At 43.9% G+C, this 27,809-nt stretch overlaps 1 protein-coding gene across 1 annotated transcript; it reads right to left on the bottom strand.

Moving 5' to 3' along the window:
* Positions 1 to 620: 620 nt before the first annotated feature.
* tmem145 (transmembrane protein 145) lies at positions 621 to 27,526 on the bottom strand. Its single transcript, XM_071544255.1, has 15 exons — positions 27,416 to 27,526; positions 20,000 to 20,074; positions 19,195 to 19,272; positions 17,321 to 17,407; positions 16,305 to 16,406; positions 10,758 to 10,842; positions 10,187 to 10,258; positions 8,404 to 8,472; positions 7,468 to 7,548; positions 7,078 to 7,156; positions 6,146 to 6,239; positions 4,037 to 4,209; positions 2,828 to 2,948; positions 2,259 to 2,447; positions 621 to 860 (listed from the first exon to the last, which is right to left on the bottom strand). Exons 1-15 carry the CDS (start codon positions 27,524 to 27,526, stop codon positions 621 to 623), a joined length of 1,656 nt encoding a protein of 551 aa, XP_071400356.1.
* Between the last annotated feature and the right edge of the window lie 283 nt (positions 27,527 to 27,809).

Raw genomic sequence — 27,809 nt, 5'->3', positions numbered from 1 at the left:
TAAAATGTAATGGCATGAGATTTTTGACGGTCACAGCACCAACTGGAATTCAATGATGTGGAAAAAAACATCATCAAAACAAAAGTTTTTTGCGATAAAAACAAACTATTCAGAGTGGTAGCTCTCTCCTATTTTAGCTATTTACAAACTCCTCCAGGCCCACCGTCAATGCCTCATACATTTTTGAATGAAAGTATTTCAGAATTTTGTTCATTTCCGCATCGTGCACAGCTATCATTCTATTGCTCTGGCTACATCCACTTTGTCATCTTTCTCCCTCTGTGCCTCTTACTGGTCAACATCAAATATTTATTGCTTCTTTATTCTTTTACAAGCTCAGCACTCCTATCTCACAGCCACTTCCCCACTCCTCCATTCGGGTTATTTCCACTCGCAGGTGAATAGGGACCGTTTAGGGACTCTCTTTCACATGCTCCTCTCTGATGATTTCTCTTCTTCATCGGTCCCAACTTTTTTTCCCGTCCTTTTGTAGCTTTTAACAGTAACACCTTGCTTTCCACATCCCGCTCTCTCATTTTTTCTGTACTCTGTATTGTCATTCCGTGCGTAGCCTTCACTCCTTCTCTCAACTCTCTTTCTGTCCCGTCCTTCTCTCTGTCTCATGCCTTTGTTCCCCGCCCTCCTCCTCCTCCGCCCTGCATGCTGAAATACTCGGTGAAGGAGGGGAGCCGGGGCGGCACAGGGGGGGAGTGTGTGGCCAGGCGGGGGGGTATGGGAGGCGGGGGCGGGGGCAGCGTTGATGTCAAGTCGGCGGCGGTGGTGATGATCTTTTGCTCGCTGTTCCTCGGCACCTCTTGTCCTTTCCGGGACACCGTCTCATCCACCGTCTTTACCGGGTCCTGGAGGGAGGAAGAGGGAGGAGGTCAACTTCAACGTTATTATCCCAAAGGGGAATTAGGTCATCAGGTCTCTCTTGCAAAATAAGTTTGAAATCTCAATAAGACTTTACCTGGTTAAATAAAAAAAATAAAAAAAACAAAATGAACATTGATCACAAGATACATATGCAGACAACATCACATATCCACAACACATTAAGAACATAAACAACATCAGAAACATTCAGTCACGATTCATAATTCATGGCTGGAAGCTCAGTGGTTCTACTGGTTTGACCTGGTCTAGTCCTCGGGATTGAAGACATGGAAATGCGTTGCCCTGGTTTGAAGACGAGCAGAAAGGAGAAACCTTGCAGACACTCTGTCAGTATCACCGTATCACATTTTGACAACTTCCTCTCTCTCAAGCTCACTAATGCTGCGAAGATGAAAGACGTCAGACTAGATTACGTTTACCGGCTTCCCTGACCCGCAGGCTAACATCCAGATCGATTACTATACGCTCCACAAACTATCTAACTTGATCCTATATCAGTGTCTACAGTATATTCTTTACATTATCTATATATTCACATACTGAGTGAACGAAATATTAGAAACACATTCCTACTACTGAGTTGCACTCTGTTTAACACAATCCACATCTCAGTTGTCCCAGTGCTTAGGCTTTTTTGTAAACTTGTGCCAATTGCCTGGGTCACCCCCCTTCTTTACAATATTCCTGCTGGTGTCTGCGCACAGTCAGCATAGTTGAGGATATCTGGGCTTGTTTTCTGCCATTGATTCTTGTACAGTATGAAAAACATCTTCCACTGACTTGGAAATTGCCCGAGCTAGATAATCCATCACAGTAAACATGAAGCCTTAATTTGGTTTTGTCAAAGTTTCTGTTTTATTGTTAATTCATTATGCCAGAGTGAGCGAGTGTTTTCATATCAGCGCCACATTACGTTACGCTCTGCTTACTGTCAATCACCTGACACCCACAGAAAGAACTGGAAGCGTCTGCCAGGAAATAATCCTTCCAAAACGTGTCGCCTTACAAACTTTGTTGTCACATCCATGTCTTCTGCTCATTTGGGGTGTCTTTATTTAGCCGGGGCAGCAGTCAATTTCAAGCTAGGTTTGACACAGTTTGTATTTCAAAAACTACAAAAAAAACACAGACAGAGGTACATGGACTATAACTTATAAATGACACCAGTATTCTCCTTTAAGCCGTCTCCTCACTCCATCTACATCACCCTTTTATGACTGATGTGCATTTAATAGGTGGAATCAATAAGGGATTATAATAGCCTTCACTTGAATTCATCTACACTCTTTTACAGTCTAATAACTTCAAGGCAGGGTATCAACCATGCACCCAAAAGCATGTACACCATAAAATAGACTCACTGATTGGATGGAGAAGAGTTCAGTGAAGTTGGGTTGAGAGTCGCCCAGGAAGGAGCTGTTTCCATAAGCATGATGGGGGAAGCTCTCGCCCCCCGCATCCCCCTTCGGACTGGACAGCAGGATCCCGATCTGGGACGTCCGAACATGGTACGGGAAATTCTTATTGGCTGCCGAAGGCCGTGTGATAATCTATGAGATAAAAAAAAAAAAAGAATTCCCAATGATTTTTACATACTGAATTCAAATCTCAGCTATATGTGTAAATGTAAAGCTAACACGTAGCCAGAGCATATGAGGTCTGAGGGAAAGTAGGAATTGCAATATACACACTGAGCGAGAATATAATAGGAAAGTTACATGAGCAGTAAGTAAAGAAATGTGTCCAAGGTGAAGAAGAGGTAGATAATGGTGTGTGGGGGAGACAATCAGCACAAGGGAGTTATGACTCAAGGATAATCAATAATGTAAGACATAATGAATAATGTGGACTGTGTGTATGTGTGCAAGGGTTTGTGTATGTGTGTGTGTGTGTGTGTGTGTGTGTGTGTGTGTGTGTGTGCGGTACGAACAAGGAACACAATGTGAGCGTAGAGGTGGATGCCAAGCTGGATGCCGTTAACGATCTTTTCCCGGGCCCATCGAGGAATTCCAAAGTTGGCGATCAGAGCCATGACTGGCACTGCGAAAAACCTGAGGAAGACGAGAGAAGCAGGTAGATGAATAATAAAGAAAACGCATATAATGAGAGGACAAGAACACAGTTTGATGGTAAGCGAGAGAGAGAGAGAGAGAGAGAGAGAGGGGGGAAAAAGAGTGGAAGCAAAGGCGCAGAGAAAGATAAAGATGGGAGGAGAAGAGACACAGATAATGAGGCGGGAGATGGCGGTTGTAATGAGAGGGAGAAATACAGAGATAATATTAGTCCCTGTAATCTACCCTTCATTTCAAGCTGACGCATTTGCTATTATACACAGCCGGCGTAGAGCAGAGAAGCTGAGCAGTGCGCAGAAGGGGTTTTTGCTCATGGTTGTGTGAAAGGGAAATATTTTCAAGCACAGAGCATTGAAGCATAGTTATCTTATGCACATATTATGGCAGTATAAATTATTCTAATAGAAGAGACCTTGAGCAGCTGAATAAAAATAGATGTTTTACTGTTGCGATCAATCACTCAAGGACTATTATCTACAGTCAGAGTGGAGCAGGGAGGAGGAGCAGGGCTGGCAGAAGGGTAGTGTGAAATAAATAACAATTTTTAAGTCCAGACCGTTAACGCATCAACTATCTTATGCACATTTTATAGGGCAGCATAAATTATTCAAATCAAAAAGAGCTCAAACAGACAAACATGGATTTTTCTACGTGTCTCTCGCTCAGGTGCTAGAGCTGAAACAATTAGTCGATTAATCAATTAGTCGATCAACAGAATATTAATCGATTAGTTTTAGTCATTTATCATTTGAGTAAAAATACCAAACATTTGTTGGTTACAACTTCACAACTGTTAAGATTTGATACTTTTTGCAGTTTCATGTCATTATAAAATGAATACTTTGTTTTTTTTTGGCAGACTAAGTAAGTAATGTTAAGAATCACTTTGGGCTCTGGTAACTTAATTAAAAGTAATTTTTGACATTTTATACACTAAATTGTCTTGATTAATCGAATAATCAAAAAATAATCACTAGATTAATCAATAATGAAAATAATCGTTAGCTGCAGCCCTATCAGGTATTAGGATTATCACCAGCAGAGCAGAGAAGCCGAGCGGCTCTCACCATAGTGTGTATGTGGTGAAGAAGGGGATGTAGAAGGGCTGTTTCTCTGGATAGTGTTTCAGTGAGACCAGGACGGCGTAGCAGAACCACACGTAGGCCAGCAGCTGCAGGCCCATCAGTCCGTAGCCTGCGGGACTGTCGTAGGCATACAGCACCTCACCTGGATCAAAGAACTGGCACAGACACAGAGATGCACCATGGGATATTCTCACAAAACTATGACATGGATACACACACATGCCTGTATTGAAAAAGTTAAATGCAATGGTTAAATTCTTACACTTCAAGTAGTAAAGAAGGACTGATTGGAGAGTCTGTGCCCTAATTACTAAGATGGACTCGCTTGTGGTTCAGCTGATGTGCCATGACCCAGCAAAAACCCAGTTTGTAACACACTCTGTGTGTATGTGAGACATTGACACTTCTCCAAAACTGGGTCATTGGCATTTGTTTGTGTGTGTGTGTGCGGACAGTAGATTACATTTCACAGCCCAGGGACTGGATAGCAGTGGACATACAGGGTTACCCTTGCTCCAAATCTACATTATACATAGCTCCAACAGCTCGGCATGGAGCGTTTTGGGCTCCAGAACCTGTGAGATTCCCAACTGCAGAGCCACTTTTCAATTCATAATACACCAGCTCCATTTCATTTCCAATTGTAACCTAGTTTGGCTTATTTTTAGTAGGAGCTCCCCGGAGTTTTGAGCTCTTTAATAGCAGGGACCATGTAAGAGGGCAGCGGCAGATAAATTGCACTGCTTCAGCTCCACATATGGCAGTGTGAGAGATGGCTATAGGCTCTGGTGTTAAATATAGCGTTGATAGTTCCCCTGCATTATTCCCAGTGCATCATTACCACGCTGGATCCAATGACTGTAATTCACCTCTCCAAAGCAAAGTGTTGTTACGTCTTACTGCGCCGAAGCCATTGCAATGAATATGCAGAAATGTATGTAACTATTACACTCCTGAAGTGTGTTAATAATTCATAGGCGCTCATGCTGAACACCAGCCAATGATATCTATGTTCTCCCCCTTCTCATAGATGCATAGTACAAAGAGAATGAAGATGTGAGAAGATGGTAATTTTAGCGACGTGGGAAATTGTAAGCCTTTTCACATCTGAGTCCATTTCAAACACTGGCGAGTATTGCAGATGTGTTGTGGTGTTCAGCAAGCCACTGGGATACAGATCTGCTCACAATACACTTCACAATGAATCTGTCTTTCCACTTCCAGGAAATCCAAAAGAGTCACTGATCTCACTTCTGTTATCTCAGATCTAATCAAAGAGAATACAAAAGGGAGACAGTTAACAGGAATTTTAAGTGTTGCGAACCTTTGAAGTTCTGCTCGTAGTTTGGAAATGCATGGCTGCTCCTGTAAGGTTCCATAATCTATAACTCATCAATGAATTTGAATAATTTCCTCCATCCACTTGATGCATATTCATGATTAGCATATATCTGTCTGATGACTGACTTGACAGAAAAGGCAATCACAGCCCACATTGGCCTGTGGGCCCAACCTAGTCATGAATATTTATGAGAATATTACAAGAGCCAAAGAGACTCATGATATCATAAATCTAATGTTGCGTTCACGTCATATCGGACGAAGCGGAAGAACACAATGACATCTCCCTGCTACAACTTGGAGGATGTTTAACTTGGAACACCCACATCCAACATATTTATTATTTAGGAATTTAAAATCAAGCGTAAACCAACTGCAGCAGATATTGCTCGCTTTTCGTTAGTAGGGTTGATTGTATTAGTGTGAATATAACAGATCATTTTGAATTTTATAACCTCGGGCTGCCGACATCAGTGGATTTCCTGCCATGTTTACTGCCTATGTTGACACACTTCCGCAATTTGTGATGCCAAATTGGAGATATTGGAGTCTACAAACAATTCCCACATGTCCTACTTTGTAAGTATGACTAACAGTTTTTCCCAGTCGGCAGCTCATATTTTCGCTAAATCCGATATGACGTGAATTTCGGCATAATTCCTGCCCATCTGTGTGTTTATTGGGACAGGGAAGAGAGGGTTGAGTATTGAGCATGGTGCAGTGTGGGTAATGTAGTGTGTGGTGCCGTACCTCCGCCTCGTAGATGAAGAGGATGACGTAGGTGATAGTGTAGACTGTCATGTAGATGCTCAACTTAACTGACCCACTGTGACTGATCCTCGCCCTGACACATATTCACACACACACACACACACACACACACACAAACACACACACACACACACACAGAGGATTAGAGGTCACACAAGTAAGAGGAAGACAGGAAACAAACACAGACACATGCTTACAGACACACACATATACAGAGGGATGCTGGAACACGTGCACGTGCACACACACACACACACACACAGACACACACACACACACGCGCGCGCACACACACACACACACACACACATTTGCTTTTTTACACTCCAGCACAGACAGCTGCACCACACGCCAGAGAGAGCATGTCATCGTTGTTGGGTGAAAATTTCATATCTCCAAAATGTCAACTTATCAGTAACTAAGAAAAACAGTGACTTTATCCAATGAGGTTTTGAAAGGGCTTCATACACTTTGTCAACCCATAGAGGAGCATGTAATCCTTCAATTGACGTGAAAACACAAAAAAAAACACCAAAATTGGAGTTACAAGATTTCCACACGACAACAGCAATATGGGTGTCACTTCTATCAAATCCCCCACATGCTACACATCAGTCCACACAGTTTCAGTGTCAGGTGCTCATCCAGAGCATAACAGCCACCAAACTGACTGATTTTTTTTGACTGACATCTAACATTGTCATCTCAGGAGACAGTGTTATGACTATGACAGCTAGGCCTGACACTGAGAGACAAAGACGATACACACATGCACACCCACGCGAACACACAGGCTGGTACTATATAGACACGTTAGCATATTCACACACACACACACACACACACACACACACACACACACACACACACACACAGACATATGCACACACACGCAAGTTGCAAGCCCCCACCTAGTGACAGTGAAACCTTTCCCCAACAATATGAGCATCAGAAGGAACACCAAGAAACTGACGGAGAACAGTAATTTCCCTGGAGAGAGACAGAGAGATGGAGAGAGAGAAAGAGAGAGAGAGAGAGAGGGAGAGAAAGACAGAGGGGTAATTAGGTTGTGGTTTCTGAATCTGTAATATCATAAGGGAAGATGAAATCAGGTCATGACACACACACACACACACAATGCCTGTGCCCTTCACACCAGCTACCACACTTCTTCAGCCCACACGCATCCATCATCGTCCACTCACTCATTCTGCGCTGGCAGAGAGTGATTTTCCAGTGCAGAGACAGTGTCAGTCAGTCAGTCAGTGGCCAGCGGTGTGGGATATGGGATAGGAACTCACCCAGTATTTTCAGACTGCCGTTGCCAACTCCATCTCTAGCATACAGGCCCCAGTAGATACAATGGAACAACAGGCTGAGCGCTGCCAAGTGGAAAAGATGGAGGGAGGAGAGAGATGAGAAAATAAGAGAGAGAGAAGGAGGGAGAGGAGAGAAGACGGACAAGAAGGCAGGGGGGGGGGGGGGGGTTGGAGAAGAGGATGGATGGGATGGAGAAAATGAGGAGAAGAGGAGAGAAGGAAGAAGAGAGGGGGACATAATAGGTAGGAGAGAAGGAAGTGAGAGAAGGGGGGAAAGAAGAAGAAGAAGAAGAAGGTTTGGCGAGGTGAAAAGGGAGACCAGGGTAGATAACAAGGAGGCAGATGGAGCAGAAGGGGAGAGAAAGGCAGCAGATGAGAGAAAACAAAGAATAACAGAATAGAGAGGAGAGAAGAAAGAGCGGGAGAGGGAGGAGTAGGAGACGGCTTGGGAGAGGTGGGAGGAGAGGGAGAAAGGGAATCGAGAGGGGCAGGAGAATCGAGAAGGGATTTGGAGATGGGACAAGCAAGCGAGGGAGGCAGGATAGAGCGAGATAAGTAGGAGGAGAGAAAGGAGACGAGAGGGGGATGAGAGAGAGGGGGGAGGAGAATTCGTCAGAAACAGCACGCTCCACTGAACACTGTAGCGAAGCACCGCTGTTTGCAATAGTTCCTATTCAGAGGCTAATAAGGGTGATAATATCTCCGCTCTGAAGTAGGGATTAAGGTATGAGATGCTCCAGCCGTCTGAAAGGCTCATTGAGAGAGTGTGTGGGATGTGAGCTGGTGTGCATCCACTCATATCTATCAATGTGTGTGTGTGTGTGTGTGTGTGTGTGTGTGTGTGTATAGATGTGTGTGTGTGTGTGTGTGTGTGTGTGTGTGTGTGTGTCCATGCACAATAGAAGTTATGGCTCTCACCCTCCACACCTGCCGCTGTCATAAACATTTTGTAGGTTGTGTGAAGAAGCTGTCTTCCCTTCAGATTGTCTATGGGGGGGAAAAAAACAAGAATGAGATAGAGGTGTGTATGTGTGTGTGTGTGTGTGTGTGTGTGTGTGTGTGTGTGTGTGTGTGTGTGTGTGTGTGTGTGGAGGGGTAGAGATAAAAAGGATGTAGATATGGTAACAGATGGCGAAGGAGAGCGAGAGAGGTACAGAGAGTGAGAGACAGAGAGAAGGGAGAAGAAAAGAAGGGAGAGGGCCAGATAGATGGGGAGAGCTCCCATTAGTATGCATCCATCTTGCAACACCCGTCTCTAGATGAGCGCATATACATCTTCTCTGTTCTCTCCCTTCCCTAATCTCTGAGGAAATATTTTTAATGCTTATTTAAGTAGGCAATTTGACTAAGAAAATATTATTATAAACAGCAGTGGCCTCAGGGAGTATTTACGGAGAGAGGAAGGGTCATAAACACATATAGTACACACTCACTGCTGCCCCGTACAACCAGAGGCTTGGGCAGCTGAGTTACTGGGTCCTTTAACCATATGGGATCTAGTGGCTTCCTCAAAGGTACTCTGAATGTGGTTGTTAAAGGAACATTTCACCCCAAAATTAAAATTCTGTCATTATCTACCCCCATGTCAGTGAAAACTCAAGCCTTCTCCCAAACTAGTGAACAGAGTCTGGTTGTTAAGAGTTCTAAAAAGGGTATAAAATGACGTTAAATGGATCTAAATAGCCCAAAAGACCAAAATTTATCTCATTATGTGGTGTTATTCTAGGTAGAGGAAATGCTAACTTCTGCTTCTTGTGTGGTATAACAACTGAAGCAAGGAAATGGGCTGGTCCTGTTTACAACTCGCCAGCCAACAGAGAGTTTGCTGTGCTAGTATGCACCGCCCCCAACCTCCTCTATTGGATGGCAAGTTGTGAACATGATCAGCCCATTTCCTTGTTTTGGAAAGAAAGACAATTACCAAAAACGCTGCATAATGAGGTAAATATAGGCCTTCTTGACTTTTTTTAATCGTTTGGCTACAAAACACTTGTGTTACGCTGCAGGAGTTGCTTAGAGAAACTTGATGGTCATTTTATCATTTTATTGCCCTTTTTAGTACTCTAAGCAACCAGACTCCACTCACTTCAGTAGTTTGAGAGAAGGCTGAGATAGAGCTGCAGGGGCTAACTCGCTGTGTGTTTGATGGTCGTACAAATTTCAGTGGAGTTTCTGCATCCACATGGGGTGAGCAGATAATTGAATTCATTTTGGGGTGAAATGTTGCTTTAAGCGAAGGGGGGCACTTCCCCTCCCCATTTGTTCCCAGCTGCTCCAGGTATTTGAACTGTGTCATGTCACAAGCTCGCTTCTCTAACCATTAGGCTACTGCTACCCTCTCCATTCAACCGTTCACCTGTACATAAAGCCCAACCCTTCTCTGCCCATCCTCTCCCTTCTACTAGTGTGTTGTTCATGCTCTGCTCTGACAAACTCCCGGTCCCAGGAGAAAGCAGGCGCACGCTCCACCTTTACTTATCTGAAGAAACATGAGAACTTACTCCTATCCCATCACGAAAACGTGTAGACTTTATATTACATCTGGCGAAAAGGCACTTAATAATGACTGCAGTGCACTTTGAAAGGCAAGAAGAATTGGTCTGCTCATGGAAAAACAGAGAGAGAGGGAAATAGAGAGAGACTTGAAGATATGTAGAGAGAGAAAGAGAGAGATAAGTGGAAAGAGAGAGGGAGTACTTACAGGCAAAGTAGCAGGAGAGGAGGAACACCATGGAGAAGATGATCAGGAACGTGATGTCCGTCTCCAAAATTCCTGGGAGGAAGGGATGGAGAGAGGGAGGGGAAAGGAGAAGCGAAGGAACGAGAGAGAGGGAGGAATGAAAGCGAGAAAGTAAAGGAGTTGAAGTGGGAAAGAGAACATGAGGGTGAAGGACAGAGGGGAATATAGAGAAAAGGGGGCGAGGGAAAGGGGAAAAGAGGGATGAAAAATGGAGAGAGGCAGAAACGTGACAAGGATATTGGATTAGTTGAGATACAGAGAGAGAGAGGGAGGGAGAGAGAGAGAGAGAGGGAGAGAGAACATGGTTGGAGATGTAGGAATAATTCATTTAGAGACACGGCCACTTCGGTTTCTTCTCCTCCTTTTCATCCCTTCCTCTGAGTTCATCTATCATCATTAATTCATTCAGCCGTCCCTTCATTATTGTAATTTGTTCAGTTCAGTGTGCTTTATTGGCCGTGCTAAGTAGTGTTGGCTTGTGCCATCAGCCATTCGTTCCATAATCTCTCTCTTTCTGTCTAATCGCTCTTACCGAACTCATCCGCAGAGAAATGCTGCGTCCAGAAAGACTGGCCATTGGTCAGTTTCATCTCGTACTCCAGCTGCAAGCCATCGCCCTGGGAGAGAGAGAATAAGACAGAGAGGGAGAGAGAGAGACAGAGAGAGAGAGAGAGAGAGAGAGAGAGAGAGAGAGAGGTGATCAGGTGAGAGAGAAAATGCACTTTTTCTTACACTGTGAAGAGCTTTATGATCTGCACGATCATATGCAAATATACATATTATGCTTGAAACTACACTGGGCAATTTCGCATGATGGCCCTGAATGGCAGTGAGAGGAAATCTAAGGACTTCATTACCCAAAAACCATCTAACATGATGTCACTAAACTGCACACAGTACGCTCATGTTTACCCACCCAGCCAGTCTGTGCTTGCTTTACACAGAGGGACACTTTGGGATGAGCGAGGCAGAAGATCTAATGTTGGTGAGTCCAGCTTTCTCTGAATGGAGCGCTCGCTGGCTGCAATTTAGGAGACAGGTTTTGGGTTTTTTTCACTCTTAAATTTCGATTAATCACTTTCTGTGTGTGTAGATTTTCCACCAATGTCCATTCCTTACACCAGAATTGAATGTGGGCAAATAGAGTGAATCTGCAGCATCTGAATTATTCTCTGTCACAGCCCCACGTTGTGTTTTAAGCTGATAAGATGGGTCTATTTTTAAATAAAAATCGTGCCTGGTGCAGCTTTAAATTCAAACAAAAAGAACCCAGATTCTGCTCCCAGTCTCTCCCCTGTTAAGAGAGGAGGAAAACATCCAAATCCTCCTTAGGGAGGGACACACTGTTGGTTTAGCTGCTGTAGCTGTGTTATTGTGCCATAGCCAGATCTCCCAGCTGGCCTGGAAGCGCCTTGGGATCCCCCAGGTGTCTGGAGGAAGCTGCTGGGGAAAAGAACATCCAGGCAGCTCTGCTTGCCCTGTTGCCACTGTGAACCTGAACTGGATAATTGGGAAGAAAATGGATGGATGGATGGATAGATGATGGACAGATGTATGGATGGATGGATGGATGGATGGATGGATGGATGATGGACGTAGCCAGAGGGACAGTGACAGAGTTGCTAACACAGAATATTCTTGTTTTTATCAGTAATAACTGTGATAAAATATCCAATTCAACTACTGCACAGTATTTATTTGTATGGTTTTGATATAATTGTTCTATATTGCATTGTTATGAGAGAGGACATAGAGAGAGTACAGGAGTAAAGTAGCGGGATAGTTGGAATCCCATGGGGAAAATGAACAAGCATGTACAGCAAACCACTTTTGAAATGTTGTTAATTTTCGGCAGTCATGCAAATAAATAGTGTTGAATTGAATTGAGGGAGGGAGGGAGAGAAAGAGAGATGGGGAGCGGAGAACAAGAGAGAGAGAGGAGAGAGATAGGTTGACAATCAGAGCACAAAGAGCTCATTTCACAGACAGAAGTTCAAAGCCAATGGAGTTTGGGCTTGTTGCGGTGGAGCGAGGGAAAGGGAGAGAAAAAAGACTTTGATTTCATTTGGCAGCCTGAGACTCCATCTCACTCCCTCTATCAAAAAGGGCGAGAAGCATAGAGCGTGCACTGCCACAAAATCAATACAGACACAAAGAGCAAAGAGACAGAGATAAAGAGAGTGATAGATGTAGAGAGGGAGAAAGTAAAAAAAAAAACAGGTAGAGAAGGCCACAATAAAGAAAGAGCAGCAAATGCAAACAGGGGAAAAGAAAAATGCGCAGGGGAGAAGGAAAGAGTAGGTAAGGAAAACTGTGGAACATCAAAGCAGTGATTCTCAATCTGTGGGCCAGACAGGAGGCAGCAAGATGGTTTTGGGGGGTCGCTAGGTGGTTTAAGGAGTGTGAAACATTTTTGATTTACAAATAATATACAAATATACAAGTAGAATCTCACTGTTATGAACCGTTACTGTGTTCACACTGTGAGCAACATGATCCACAAATCACTGGAAGTCCATTTCATTTCCTATAGAGCTAAGCAACCAGGGAAACTTGGTCAGTTTATCAGCTGAGATTTCCATGGTCAACAGCCATCAACAGCCAATCAGACTTCTGTGCTTCCTTGCATCCCTACAAAGGTGATTTCGTTTCATGAAAATTAGTTCCGCCTAGCAAGCGCAAAATAGATGAGAAGTTGATTACAGCCATTCAAACCTTTACAGTTCTCTACAACCTTTATTTGAGACTACAGGAAGCATCCATCGTTGGGGTCGATGGTAAGCTCTGAAGTAATGTTACTGAGGTTTGTTTTTATTTTCAATTAATGCTGATCAATGATCTAATTATCACTTCCTAGCAAGCCATGTCAACTCATCAAAACGATGTAACGCTATGAAAGCCAATAGCAAAGCAGTGAACAATACAAGATTTTGCCTGTTGTGTGAACACACGGTTAGACATCCAAAGTGAACAGTTAACCAAATACTTATAATAACCAAAATTAGAAAATTGGAATTTGACTGGAAAAAAAATGGAATTTCACAGAGGATGCTAGAATTTAAAGTTGTTTTAAAATGCTAAATTAGTGTGTAAAGTATTATTTATACATGGGCATCCATGCTTCATATGAAGAAAAAAAGAGTAAGAGTGCAAATTTATTGTATTTCAGTTACTCTGACAATTAATTTGTCTGAACAACCGTCATCCTGGCCGCCAGAGGTCCACTTCCAAATGCTCTGCAAGACTTCCTCCAATAATTAATTGAGTGAAATTGCCTGGAAATGTTACATAAAAATCATCCTCACATTTTACCATTTTGTGCATGCGAGTCCACATCTAGGGGCTGATGGTGGACATCCTTTGGTTTTAAGGGTTTATGAGCCGAAAAAGGTTTAGACCAACTTCAGCACAGGCAGAGACTGAATGACAGGTGTATATGAGAGGAGTGCTGAATAATTGAGAAATAGGAAAAAAACAGGGGGAAATATGTAGAAGCAGATAAAAGTGAGGGAGCAAGAATGCAAGGAATGAGCGAGAGGCGAAGAAGAGATGAGACCGGTGAGACAGTAAGATGAAGCGATGGGATGAGAAGAGGGAGGAAAAAGATAAGTAGAGACATAGACTGACAGAGAGGAGAGGCAGAACGAAGAATAAAAGAGATATGAAATGGCACGGAGAGTGTCACGGCGTGGTAAAAGAGAGTTGAAAGAGAGCGAGACGTGGCGAATGATCGTGAGCGACAGAGGTAGGAAACAGAGAGAGAGAGAGGTGTGAAAGTGAATGGGAAGCGAGGCGGCGAGCGGCGAGAGAGACGAGGGGCGGAAATTGGCTGCAGGGCGCGGCGTGCATATGTCCCCGGGAGTGGAGACGGGCCTTTATACTCGAGTCCAACAGCATTAGGCAGCGTGTCTATCAGCGGACGCTGGCGTGACACTAAACCACTCACTGAGGGAAGCATCCGTTCTAATCACATCCCTCTTCACCAGCTCTCTCAACCAACAGCACAAACACAAACACGCAAAACTCATATGCATGGACATGAGCACACACACACACACACACACACATATGCAGGCCTGCACACACACAGGGAACCGTGAACAAGAGCATAAACTGATAGGCAGCAGGCAGACACTCATACATACAAAATCAGTCTCTTATTCACTCATTCACTCTTTCTCTCACTCTGTCTCACACACACAAACATCCCACACATAGAAAAACAAACTAGACACACACACACACACACACATATGCAGACCTGCACACACACAGGGAACCGTAAACAAGAGCATAACACTGATAGGCAGGCAGACACATAGTGATGTCCACACACACACATATGCTAAATCAGTCACTCATTCACTCTCTCTCTCTCTGTTTCACACACAAACATAAGAACAGCCCACACACAGAATAACAAACTAGACACACACACACACACATCTCTTCCCGGGTTTCTGTCCTTGAGTGGAGCTCAGGGTGTAGGAGGATGTATCATCGCGGAGCAGAGCTATCATTACACGGAGCTCATGATGCCTGCACTGAGCGCCCCGGTCTGAACACACATCAACAAACAGAACACCGCAGCTACCACACTGCTCTTTTTCCTCCCGGCATATCATTAACACAACACACAGTCCCATTATAAAACAACACAATGCTTAAAAGTCCCCGGGGCGAACTAATCAATAGGCTACAGTGGAGCCGCTGTAAGACATGTATGGGACAGTTAAAGCAGGAATTAAAGCGGGATATGGAGGTGTTATGAGACACATTGTTGCACACAGTGATAAGGCGCCTGGAGGTGTCCAGAGGGATTCAGAGACTGATGCATAGATAGAGGATGAGCTAACATATCATGGGTTTAGTGCAACTGGAAGGCTCCTGTTCGGCTCTATCTGATGGTCAGAAGAGCACAGTTGTAATCGTACACAACATTAAAACAAAGGGGGAAATCCAAAAGACTTAAATGTCCAAGACTCAAACCCTAGATTGCATTTGGTGTGAGAAATGTGTAGCTGCACATTTTTCTATCTATCTATCTATCTATCTATCTATCTATCTATCTATCTATCTATCTATCTATCTATCTATCTATCTATATCCATCCATCCATCCATCCATCTATCTATCTATCTATCTATATCCATCCATCCATCTATCCATCCATCCCTCTATCTATCTATCTATCTATCTGTCTGTCTGTCTGTCTGTCTGTCTGTCTGTCTGTCTATCTGTCTGTCTATCTATCTATCTATCTATCTATCTATCTATCTATCTATCTATCTATATCCATCCATCCATCTATCCATCCATCCCTCTATCTATCTATCTATCTGTCTGTCTGTCTGTCTGTCTGTCTGTCTGTCTGTCTGTCTGTCTGTCTATCTGTCTGTCTATCTATCTATCTATCTATCTATCTATCTATCTGTTAGGGTTGGACAAATAAATCTGGGATCGATAGGTAAAATTCCTATTCTTTTGCCAATCTAGATTACTTTTATCTTTGGTAATTTAAAATGTAGCCTAGTGCAAGATGCTCAAATGCGGAAGCAAATGCAGGGACAATAATTATGCTCAAGCTGATTTAAAATTTATTGAGAGCCAGCACAAAAGATAGCCTGGAAACACCCGACATTTCGCAGAGCCTTCCTCAGGGTGTGCTCATACTTGTTCATCAGTTTTATTTTCTTGACTGCGAGGACTTAGACTATAATTTAAAAATGTAAAAAAACACCCCGTCTTTGTGCATTTAATAATTTCAATCAATCTATCTAACACCTATGCATGAGTCACCGCTAATCAATGACTGATGATGATGATGATGATGACGCGTGTCTGCGTGCAACTCAAAATATGGGCATGTCGGGGAATAAAAGAGAGCGAAAAAGAGAGAGTATGTGCGTGTGTCTGCATGTGCGGCTAGTTTAATACATCCATGGTGTGCGGTCGGTGAGTCTGTTTGTGTGGGAGTGGTGTGCGTCGCCAAGGCAACCATCTGGTGTGCGAGCGAGAGGGAGAGGGAGAGGGAGAGGGGGGGGAGGGGGGTCACCGGGGGTCGGAGGTCAGTGCTTACCCCACACTTGCTGAGAGCGATGTACCACCATCTCTCCCTCACCGAGCGGAAACTACGACCGCCCACGCAGCTCAGAACCTCCTCATTCCCGTCTCCCTCCACCTGAGAGAGACCGACAGATAGAGAGACCGACAGATAGAGCGAGAGAGAGAGAGAGATAGAGGGAGGGAGAGGACGCTGTTATGCAAAAACACCAAGAGATTTACTTCAGAGACACATTGAATTATCACAACAGAGTGGAAGCTTGAGATATCGAGCTACCAACACATTTCACACCCCAATATAGCCTAAAATGTGGCGACAAGAACCACTAACAGCCACAACAATAGAGTCAAGCTGGCAATCACACCTCCTAATGTGATAAACAAACATGTTGTGTCGTCCATTGAAAAGTAAAAAAAGAAGCCAAAAAAATAAATAAATAAATATAAAAAAAACAAATGTTAAGAAAAAACTTTTGGACCCATCCAGGCTGACTGGAATGTATAATCAGCGGTGGAACTGATTGAATCAGTAAAACAACTGTTTTGGGATTCACATTACAGGAGGCAAGCACATACTCCAGACCATTAGTTCTCTCTCTCTCACTCTCTCTTGCTCTGTATGTGTGTGTGTGTGTGTGTGTGTGTGTGTGTGTGTGTTTACCTCTTTTGCATAGGCTACCCCTGCACCTCTTTTGCATAACAAAGGCATATACAATGGGAAGATAAAAATGAGTTTAACTGTCTGATAATGAAAATGAAAAATGTGATACTTTGTAAATCCCTGTAGGAAAATTCTCTTTTCACCCCTCAACCACACACACACACACACAACACACCACAGGGAGGTCAGAGGTCAGGTTCAGCAACAGTACAGCACTGCCAGAGCTGGTTGGGATTCAGCGGACACTTCGGCAGGATGGATGCTTGCCGACATGAGGGCTTGAACCCAGGTCCTTCAGTGTGTATGTGTGTGTGTGTGTGTGTGTGTGTGTGTGTGTGTGTGTGTGTGTGTGTGTATGTGTGCGTGCTTACCACACAGCCTGACCAGGTGTAGCGTGTGGTGAGGTTGATGACCTGGTTGTTCTCGGGCCTCAGCACAGCCTCCTTCTGGTAACAGTTCTAAAGGGGAAAGCAGATGCAGTTGAAATAAAAGCGACATCACAGCATCATATACTGTATATTCCTTAGATGAATAAACACTTTACCGATAAGGGAAAATTCACACTGTTTTATCATGAATCTGTGATGTTCAGTGCACTCCAGGAGTTTTGTTGTACCCACTTTCCTGTCTCGTCTACTTCTACTTAAATTATTGATTTCCTACATTTCCCAGAATGCCTTTCAACAAACTCCAGAGATCATGCCTGAACTTGCTCCATTCAGCGGTGGGTTAAATGTGTAGGTGTGCATGTAGCAAGCGATAGTGATAGCAATAATAAAAACAAGAAAGAGAGAGTTTTTCCAGGTGAGAAAAAGCGTGAGTCATGCTGCTCACTTGTGTCTTGTGGCTGCATTGCATTCTGGTCTATTGAGGCTACTGTCAGAGGAGAAACTGGTCTCTCTGCCTCTTCTACGATGGAATGTCTCCCTGTATGATTGCTGAACGTCGGTGCAGAACGGTGAGTCTAAAAAGAAGCCCCGGCTCTCTGATACTGAGGTACTGACACCAAAACCTGACGAGCTGAAAGTTTTTCTGCTATCAAACTCCACTGAAGCTGCGCTGAAAATATCTCAGCATCATTTCACATCATCTACATTTGGCCACATATCCATGGGAATAAGAAAAATACACCACCAAACAAAAACATGGGCTCAGAAATGCAAGGTACATCACCAGTAGCTGTTTTTTTTTATCAGTTAACAGCATTTTAGGGTGTATTTTTCCTTTAAGTAGGATATTACACTACATAATACTTGATAACCCTGATAACCGCTCTTCCCTTTCCTCTAACATTCAAGCAGGTTTCTACTTAGGCGCTTACCCTAGTTTAATAGCACAGGGAATAATTACATCAGATCCTGTGTGCTGATAGAACAATGCACTGGTTAAGCACAGCCGACTGGGGGTGAGGAGGGTAGCAAGGGTCTGTCTAGAATAAATGGCCCCATTATACATTTTTTATTGGTTGTAAAAGCAATTTAATGTCGATTTCATAAACTGATGGCATGTTATATATCAAAGTGACAGCTGATCGTGTTGCATATAGAAGAATAATGCACAGTTTAAGTATTCATGTATGTTATTTCTATAGTCTAGGGACAGGCCAGGTGATATATATGAACATAAATACTGTAACTCTCCCAAAGCCAAAAAACCTCTGACTTAAATTTATGATATCAACAAGATATTAAATTTGCACTGCATGGACGGTGGATGGGAGTCTGATTTTGTGAGTTTCTATGCACAAATCTTCCCGGCTGTTTTCACAGTCACCAACTTTTCCATGTCATTGCCTACGAAGAAGCTTCAGTTCACAAGTTCAAAGTCGTAAGTCTGGTGTCTCGCTCTGTTTGTGTTCACAGATATGGATTGCATCGTCCTAGATATGTGCATGTATTATCAATAATATATTTACCGCTCTCGGGTGAAATCCCTGTATCTCCAAAATACAAACTTTTCAGGAACTAAGGAAAGCAGGGTTATTTTTAGCCCAGCCACCATGTACTTTAGAGTTTATCCAATGGGTTTTGAAAAGGTCTCATTAGCACCAAGGGTCATAGAATTTCCTCAACCCATATAGGAGTGTGTGATCTTTCAATTGAAGTTAAAACATGAAAATCAACAAAACTGGAGACACAAGATTCTTACATGACAACAGTGACAATTTGAATTCTAAAATCGGGTGTTATTTCCCTTTAATACAGGCTTTCCACAAAACACAATGCAGAGGGTGTCAGTATCTCACCTTTTCGGGCCTCTTGTACACAGCTGGCCACTGAGAGCTGTCATCAAAGTAGAGCAATATGTTCTGACAGCACCGAGACTGCGCAGGACGGAGACAAGGAGAGATAGAGGGAGAGAGAGAGAGATAGAGAGAGAGAGAGAGACAGAGGTTAGGAGAAAGGTAGGGGTGGGATGCGCAGAGAAGAGAACAGAGAGGAGGGGGAGACGAGGCAGGGAGAACGAGTGAGAGGGTGTGAGATTTATACGACAAAAACAGTTTCCAAAGTCTGCAGGCTAAAAGAGTAAAAGAACAGCATTGGTAAAAGGGGGCAGAGCGGAAGAACGAAACAGACGGATAGAAGGATAGAGAGAAGGAGAGCAAAAGAAGGAGAGGAAAGGAAAAGAGGACAAGGTATATGCGGAGTATCGCAGGAATAGCCGGAGGAAGGAAGAGAGAAGCAGAGAGGAGAAAAAGAGCGATAGCATCAATTTAAAGGAAGGAGGAGGAAGGAAAGAGAGAAAGAGAGAGGCAGTTGGTGAGTAGAGCGGAAGAGAGAGTGAAGTAAAGAAAGAAAGGATGGTGAAAGAAGAAATGTAAAACATTGATGTTGCCAGTGATAGAAGAAAGTGTAATGCAGTGGCTGGTACAGAAGAACAAGGGAGCAATTCAGTATATGGGAAGGCAGACTGTGGCAATTTGGCTTTGGCAATTTGGAAAATGAAAAGAAAAAAAAAAAAAGAAAACAAACAGAAGCATGCATGGAGGTACACACACACACACACACACACACACGCACACACGCACACACAAAAATGAGTCATCCTACCTTTGGATAGCGGAACCGGAAGTCCAGACGTCCGAAGTCGGTGAGAAAGCAGAAACGAGTGAGGAAAACCCAATCCTGGAGTTAAGAAAGAGAGGAGAGAGGAAAGAGAAGGAGCAGGAAAAGGAAGGAGAGGTGAGAAGGAAAGGAGAGAAGGTAAAAAAACAAAACATTAACATCAGTGGAAAAGCAAGGGGGAGGTAGGTAAGCAGGAGAGGGCAAAAAAAGGGTTCAAAAATGGAGAATGAGAAGGTATGTGTGAGTATATAAAGGTTATAAATGTGGGAGAGAAAAGGGAGGAGGTGGGGGAGGGAGGAGAGGAGAGAGAAGACATACAGAAAATAAAAAAAAAGTGGAGAGGGCATAAATGGGTGCAATAAAGAAGGGAAGGGGAGGAGAAGGAGAGGGGGAGAGGAGACCGGGAGGAAAGGGCGAAGGGACACAAGGGCAGACCTCCAGAAAAGGTATAGGAGAGGGCATGGGGTGAGGGGGATTGTAAAAAAGAAAAAAAAAAAGGGATTGGTGTGGAAGAGAAAAAAGGGGAAAGGTGGAAGGGAGGGAGGTAGAGTCAAGAGGGTAAACTTCCTGAAAGGGTATAAGCAGAGGGCATGAAGGGGGTTGCTCAGCGCATTAATAAGGGAGAGGGGTTGAGAAGAAAATAGAGACTATCCATTCTTAATATTATTCAGCCATAAACTTGGCAGCATGAGACCAGATAATAGTGCTGATGGTGTACTTCACTGGGCTTACATAAGGCACTGCAGCATCGGCAACGGCGGATCAGTCAGCGGCGGTCTATATATATTCTATACAGCTGTGGGCAGACGCACAGATATGGATCATAGTGCTGAACACAGCACTAACACCACATCACTTATATGGTATTTACACACAATTCTTTATGTGGAGAGCGGCCCGGGCTGCATGGGGAGCTGAACCATCCCAACAGAGGGAGTGAAGAGTTTCAATTCAAAATGAGATAGCCACTCTTTAGAAAAAAAGTGACACTTTTTCTTGTAAAATGATTAAAACAAATGAAAGTACTTAGAAAAAAAGATGATGTTCTTGGCATTTTTGCTTTATTTTAATAGATTATAGTTGAGAGAGACCCAGGCTGGATTCAAACCCAGGACATTGCAGGTTCATGGTATATGCCTTAGCCACCAGGATGTCCCATAATGGTACTTTTTAAATGATAGTAGGTAACTTAAATCCTTGGTTGAGAAAATTATGAAAAATGACAAGACTGGACCGTCAATATTGTAGAAATATTGAGGAATTCACTTCAGGTAATATTTTTTTTTCTTAACTGGATAAATAGCAATTGGGCTCTTCAAATGTTGAAATAAGAAGATACAAAACATGGCCTCAAGTGCAATACACATATTACGATGTTATTATCACATGCACTCAGACCACACACAAGAAGCTGTTGCATATTTCAGCTTCTTCATGCACTCAAGCATAATTGCCCCGCACCTGATTAAAATTGGCCTTGGGGCTGGTTGTTTTGGACTTTTGATCTTCAACAGACCAACAAACATTCCTAAAAACTCCCCATGCGCCATTATACTGTAATTACTATTGCCCTGCGTTTTCTCTACATAAATAAGCTCAGTAATTTCTGTGCTGAGAAATAAAGTGCAACCGGAGCACTGTAGCATGCCCGGCGCTGCTGCCGCCATATATCACAGCAAACAAAACCGCAGCCATATTTCAGCCTCTGCCAGCCAGCTTCAGCCCTCGAGCCTCTGGGCCATAATTCATGGCAAACTCCAAAAGTCACTGAAGCCCGAGCCCCGCTCCCTCCTCCCCGCGTTGTCCCGGGTGACGCTTACGGCTGTTACCATGACAACCGGGACAGCAGAGGGAAGCACTGACCCAGAGCCGGGTCCCCGGAGAGCGAGGAGGGAAGGGTGGTCCGGTTGGGATGGAGGGATGGAGGGAGGGGGCGGTATATATCATTTAACTGACCAGGGGTGGGACTGTGAAAGACCCCCTTGTTGGACTTAAATGTTAGGCACACACACACACACACACACACACACACACACACACAGAATCACCCACAAGCACGTGTGCACACACTCTACAGTATGCATGGTTGGTCTCAAAGAAACATGCATACCCACACATATGCACACACCGACACACACACACACACACACACCACACCAAACGTCAATCCCCCCATTATTGTCATAGCAACCGCTGCATGCCTTAGTTTGCAGCTGCCATAGAAACATCAAAAGGCCAAGCCGTTCATTCACAACACACACAAACACTTTTATTCTGTCTAGTCTCCGTGTGTCCGTCCTTCAAATTACCTACTCAATAACCCAGCGGTAGCACAGCTCTGCCTGAACAATTGTGTTCGGAGCAGATAATTAGTTAGACTTTCTTGCTATGAGCTCATTCTTTCTGCTTCCAACACACAAATGCACAGTCACACACACACGTCGGTATTACTACACCCATGAGAACGTTCCATTGATCACGAACGCTAACCAAAGTCGTTTTCTGATTCTATTATCGTTGTGAGAATGTCTGGACCTCATGGGAAGAGACAGTCACACACACACACACACACACACACACACACACACACACAGACACACACACACACACACATATATATATAAACACACACTGCAAATTTCTCTGCCTCAGACACTTGAGGTCATTGTTCTAGTTAGCTGGAAGGCCGGACAGCTGAGCCTAACAAGGTCAAGGCAGCATCAACAAGTCTGTGTGTTGCTGGATAGCTGTTAGGCCAATTCAGCACCAGGGCAAAGCTATTCCACCAATGTCAGAGAGTATCCCAGGCAGCCTCCAGTAAGCCCAGTATAGCCCAGCGTGTGTGTGTGTGTGTGTATATGTGTGTGTGTATGTGTGTCTGTCTGTCAGTGGAAAGCAGAGCAGAGGCTGAGCCACTGGAGAACAGAAACAGTGGATGAGGTGTCTACCTTAATCCCCTTTTAGTCCTCTTATTTCCCCATGGCCACTGCATTGTGATGCAGAGTCATTCAGCCACCTCTCTGTGTGTGCGCGTGCGTGTGTGTGCATGTGTTTGTGCATGTCTGTGTGTGTGTGTGTGTGTGTGTGTGTGTGTGTGTGTGTACGTACAGCCCATTAATCAAGTGCTATGCCTTGATGCAGTATCCGGTCAATTCAGCATCTCCCCCTCTCTCTCTCTCTCTCTCTCTCTCTCTCTCTGTGTCTCTCTATCACACTCTTTCCCCCTCTCTCTCTCTGTCCTTTCATCTCTGTAGCTTTCTGTCTTTTTCTCTGTCTCTCCAGATCCCTGTTTGCTTGCTAAGCCTCATTAACAATTAATTACCAATCAGCTAGTCAAGTCACCCCTGGACTGCTGGGCTTCTCAATGATTCATTAGTCAGGGTTACACAACGCCGCAACACATAAACACACGGACGCACGACACACACATAAACACACTCGGGCATCAAGCTCTGTCCCTCTCTGTGTCTTTCACATGAGCACACAAGCCTCGCAGGCATGCACACACACACACACACACACACACACACACACACACACACAGATTCAAGCAAGTGTGCACACATCCAGACTGTCCTTCTCACTCTCACGCCCACACATAAACACACACACACACACACACACACACACACACACACACACACGGTATCTAATCACAATGTTCTCATAAAAAAAAGATGCAGAAAACTGATTGAGTAGTGGACTGGGAAATTCTAAACACAGGCTTCCCGGACTCAGCTGGACGTCACATTCAAGGACTTTTCCATGACTTTCTAGGTATTGTTTTGCGACTCAAAATTGGCATGTTTTAAGTTACCTGAAGACATGACATTGGTCAACAGCAGAAATTACAGAGGCCTAATTTTTTACTCATGATCTTGTCAAGTCAAAAAATCCTGGTTAAATCATTACTTTTGAAACTGCAGTGATATCAATGCAAATCTCCATCAGAGGGTTTTCCTCAGGATGTGAAGTGTTGATCCAGGGATGGTGAGAGGTCCAGAGAGCTGAGGCATACTGATTAATTTGGCTGCTATATTTTAATTAAAAAAAATATAGCAGCACTTTCAAGACCATCCATTCATTTTCAAAAACATTTAAGGCCTTATTTAGTTTTTCTCAATGGATTGTCAAGGTCCGTGGGAAGTCTGGGAACCCTTCCTGCCCCTACCAAGAGATATTTACAGACGCAACCACTCTTTCTATAGTACAAGTGTGCAGCACTGTTGCTCCACACCCCAAGAGGAATAGTTTAGAAAATCTAGAAAACCTTTAGAAAATCAGAAGGTCACAGGTTTGATACCTGTCACAGCCAGTGTGTGTCAAAGTGCAACTGAACAAGACGCTGAACCCCAACCTGAGGTGATTCAAGGACTTTTTCAACCTTCACAAATGCTGCTTTCCAGCGATGCCCTGCTTCAAACTCATACAGTTCTGACACATGGGAGCTTCCCAGTGCAGCCTGAAGCAGTTTGTGGGTTAAGTGCCTTACTAAAAGGGTTCCTCGATGGTAGCTGCTGAAGGAGGGGAGAGGTTTTTTTTTTAAAAATCATTCACTTTCCCTGCCCAGATTTTCCCAGCCAGATTCAAAATGGCGACCGTCTTCTGACCTTAAGGCTACTACTGCCCGCTCCTCGAAGGGACGCTTTATCAGTCCTCAAGCCGGATCGTACTGCCTGACACTGCCAGCCACTGAGGCTAATTATATGCATCTACCAGCTGCAATAAAACTGTTAACCAGTCCCCCACATCAATGCCTGTCTTTAACTTTCCTTGTGTCTCTATTCAACCAGTAACTCCAGTCTTCCCAACAGATCCTATTGATCCTTCCCAGTGTGGTAAATTATACTTGTAAATTTAGAGTTCTGCCTAAACTCTGCTCTCCCTTCTCCAGACCCTGATATAGCTGCTGCAGACATGGGATTTAAGTTAAGTATTTTGGTAGCACTGGGATTTATCCTTTGTGTGTGTGTGTGTGTGTGTGCGTGTGTGTATGAGTGTAAATCTGAGAGAGAGCGAGAAGGAGAAGGAGAGAGACAGAGACGGAGAGGAGGTGATGTGAGTTAGTAGGTGACCTTGGGGCAGCAATGCACAAGCAAGACTGATGATGTGTTTAACTGTATATACACACACACACACACGCACACACACACAATATCAATATGTCAAGCCCTGTGTTACCTTGTGCCATTCAAAGTGCTCTGTTGTTTTGCTTAGGTTGTCAAATAGTCCTTGACTGGTTCAGAGACGCATATTGAGAAAAACTGGCCGCAAGAATCTTCTTTAGCCCCACAGGGAAATGAGTGAAAGGCGTGAAATAAAGCATGCAACTCCAATTTATCTTCATTTATTTACCCATCTAATTCATTTCTTCATTATAATTTATCTATTCACGACTAACAATGCAGTATAGATGTGGATTTTATTTATTTATCTTAAGCCTCATTTATTTTAAGCCTTTATATAACAAGGCGGGTTGACTAAAACCATATTCTTATTTACCGCAGAGGACTATGAGAGCAGATGCCAGGGGACAAGTTACACACACACACACACACACACACACACACACTAACACTTGGAAGCTGCCCAGTTCAACCAAAGACTTTTAGCCCGCTGTCGGCCACTGAGCAGCTCCACTGAAGCAGGTGGGGATTCTGCGCTTTGTTCAAGGGCATTTCAACAGTAGTTAGTGATGGAGCAACGACTGCCTCTTGTTCATTTTATCCATTCTGATCTTCCCAGTCTGGGGATTCAAACTCGTGACTTCAGTAGTAGTGTCTCCTTTTATGAAGCAGTTTCAAATTTGCTGCAGACAGACTTAAGGGTATCCGAACACAAATAGTCAACAGGTTTTATAGGTCTGTTCAAAATGAAACTTTATTGACTCAAACCTCCTGGTGTCTGATACATTCTATTCTTCATTTTTTGGGAGAGCCAAGTAAGGCGATATACTTGTTTTATTCAACACCTTCAGATCCAAGGATTCACTTTGCCTGGCTCCCATTAGCAGTGGATGCGGTGCTCAGTGGCAATGTATTTCAACCTTTTGTGGTACAATATTTTTAACCTTGATTTCTCAAAGGAAGGGTTTTCCTGAACGTGCATGCTCTTTTTCTCCACACCACCCTGCTTCACATTCATGCAGTGACATGCAGTCACACCTGGGAGCTGCTGAGTGCATCCACAGTCTTCTGCTGCTGGCCACTGAGCAGCTCCACTGAGGAAACTAAGGGTTAATTGCCTTGCTCAAACGTGCTCAGGTATATTGTTATGCTTATCTAATTTGATTCAAACAATGATCCATGTTTCATATTTGTTAAACATTGACTTTCTTTATGTTTGAGCAAAAACTCCAGGCATACCTGAGCTCACTCCACAGAACACCAGTGGGAAATCAATAATATAGTCTCTTCCCTTGCATCATAGATGAATATTTTGATTTCTACAGCTTTAGATTTTTCTGTAGAAATTACCACCAATAGACTTATTATGATGTTCTCTATTTGAATATACAAAGAAATGAACAAAATGAGTGACTGAGGCTTATTTGAAAGTCTTGTTATAAAGGCTACTTAGGCTTGATGCATGGTTATAGATGGATGGTGGCCTACTAGGCTACTCAGAGCAAAATGGAAGACCCATCCAACGTCTTTGTATTGTGTACTGCTCCCCTGTACTGTACTTGTTCCATAAACTGTTGAAAAATATAAAGCACAGAGGTGGAACACCAGGTGGTACAGTATTACAAACGGCCCGTATCTGTCCATGACACAATTATATTTTAACTCTCACAGACAGAGAGTCAGGGCAGGAAGACAGAGGCTGCTTTTGTCTGAAAACTGACTAAAACCCTGACCGGGGTGGACTGATCCTAGTTGTTACAGGACCACTACAAAACAACCGCTGCGCGCCAGAAGACATCTGACGCACACCTGTAACGGCTCTCCTTATAATAACCGGATTATTCTTGGCAATTTAAAGCATGTAAGAAAATCTAATGCAATAGGTTGGCTCTGGGTTAAAGATGAGGGTTACTACTGTAGGCTCGACAATCGTAGACTGGTTTGATGCTGGTCATTAGAATAATGCCAAAAGACTATCCGGAATAATGAAGGTAAAATATACGCCGCATATGACACGCATACAGATGGCGCGCAATTGCAAGGCAGAATAGAGGTGAATGTGTTACATATAGCAACAACAAATAGATCCAAATACCCCAGGCAACTTAACAGGGGCTGGGCAATAAGATGTTCGTCTATCCGCTGAGCAGTCCGCCACAGAGACACCTGCGTGCGGATACGCAGTCGGGTCCCTTTTCCACTAACAGTCTCAGTCTGAGGCGATGTCATTGTCACAAGTGATAAATTAGGGGAATAAAACAAAAACAGCCCTTACCTCCTTGGTGTTGACGATGCCTTTGACGTATTTCCCCAGAACTGAACCCACGCAGAGGACACTGGACAGCACGGCCAAGCACAAAAGTCTCTCACCATACCTAACCTCCATCTTTCTCTCTCCCCCGCTGTCGCTCGTCTGCTCCCCGGGCTCCCTTAAGCCTGTCTCTCTCCGGGAGCGCGCAGGAACCGACACGGCTCGGAGATGCAAGCAGAGAGGACGCGCGTTCTCGTGCCTTCGATGCATGTGGCCCCAACAGTTGAAGCTGGGCGGGAGCGCGCTTTGGACACGCGCCCCCGATGCCTCGCATTCTGCGCGTGCTTGCTTTGAGATTGCGACATGTCCAGATAAAATATGCCACCGCTGATTGCAAGAAGGACCAGTTTTCACAGCA

This window comes from Centroberyx affinis, unplaced genomic scaffold (genome assembly GCF_046629955.1).
Source record: "Centroberyx affinis isolate AG114_WGS23_722 - 3 ecotype Tasmania unplaced genomic scaffold, CSIRO-AGI_Caff_v1 ptg004508l_1, whole genome shotgun sequence".
Lineage (NCBI taxonomy): Eukaryota > Metazoa > Chordata > Actinopteri > Beryciformes > Berycidae > Centroberyx > Centroberyx affinis.
The sequence above is the reverse complement of the archived record's forward strand: the minus strand, read 5'-3'. Positions and strand labels throughout refer to the sequence as shown.

Bases quoted from the DNA above. Each gene is read 5' to 3' on its own strand.
- tmem145 (XM_071544255.1), bottom strand. From the start codon at position 27,526: ATGGAGGTTAGGTATGGTGAGAGACTTTTGTGCTTGGCCGTGCTGTCC. The intron at 6,240-7,077 runs GTGGGGGCTTGC...AATATGTGTCAG, and splicing joins AAAGGTTTCACTGTCACTAG to GGCGAGGATCAGTCACAGTG. The intron at 4,210-6,145 runs GTACGGCACCAC...TGTCTGTGCCAG, and splicing joins TCTTCATCTACGAGGCGGAG to TTCTTTGATCCAGGTGAGGT.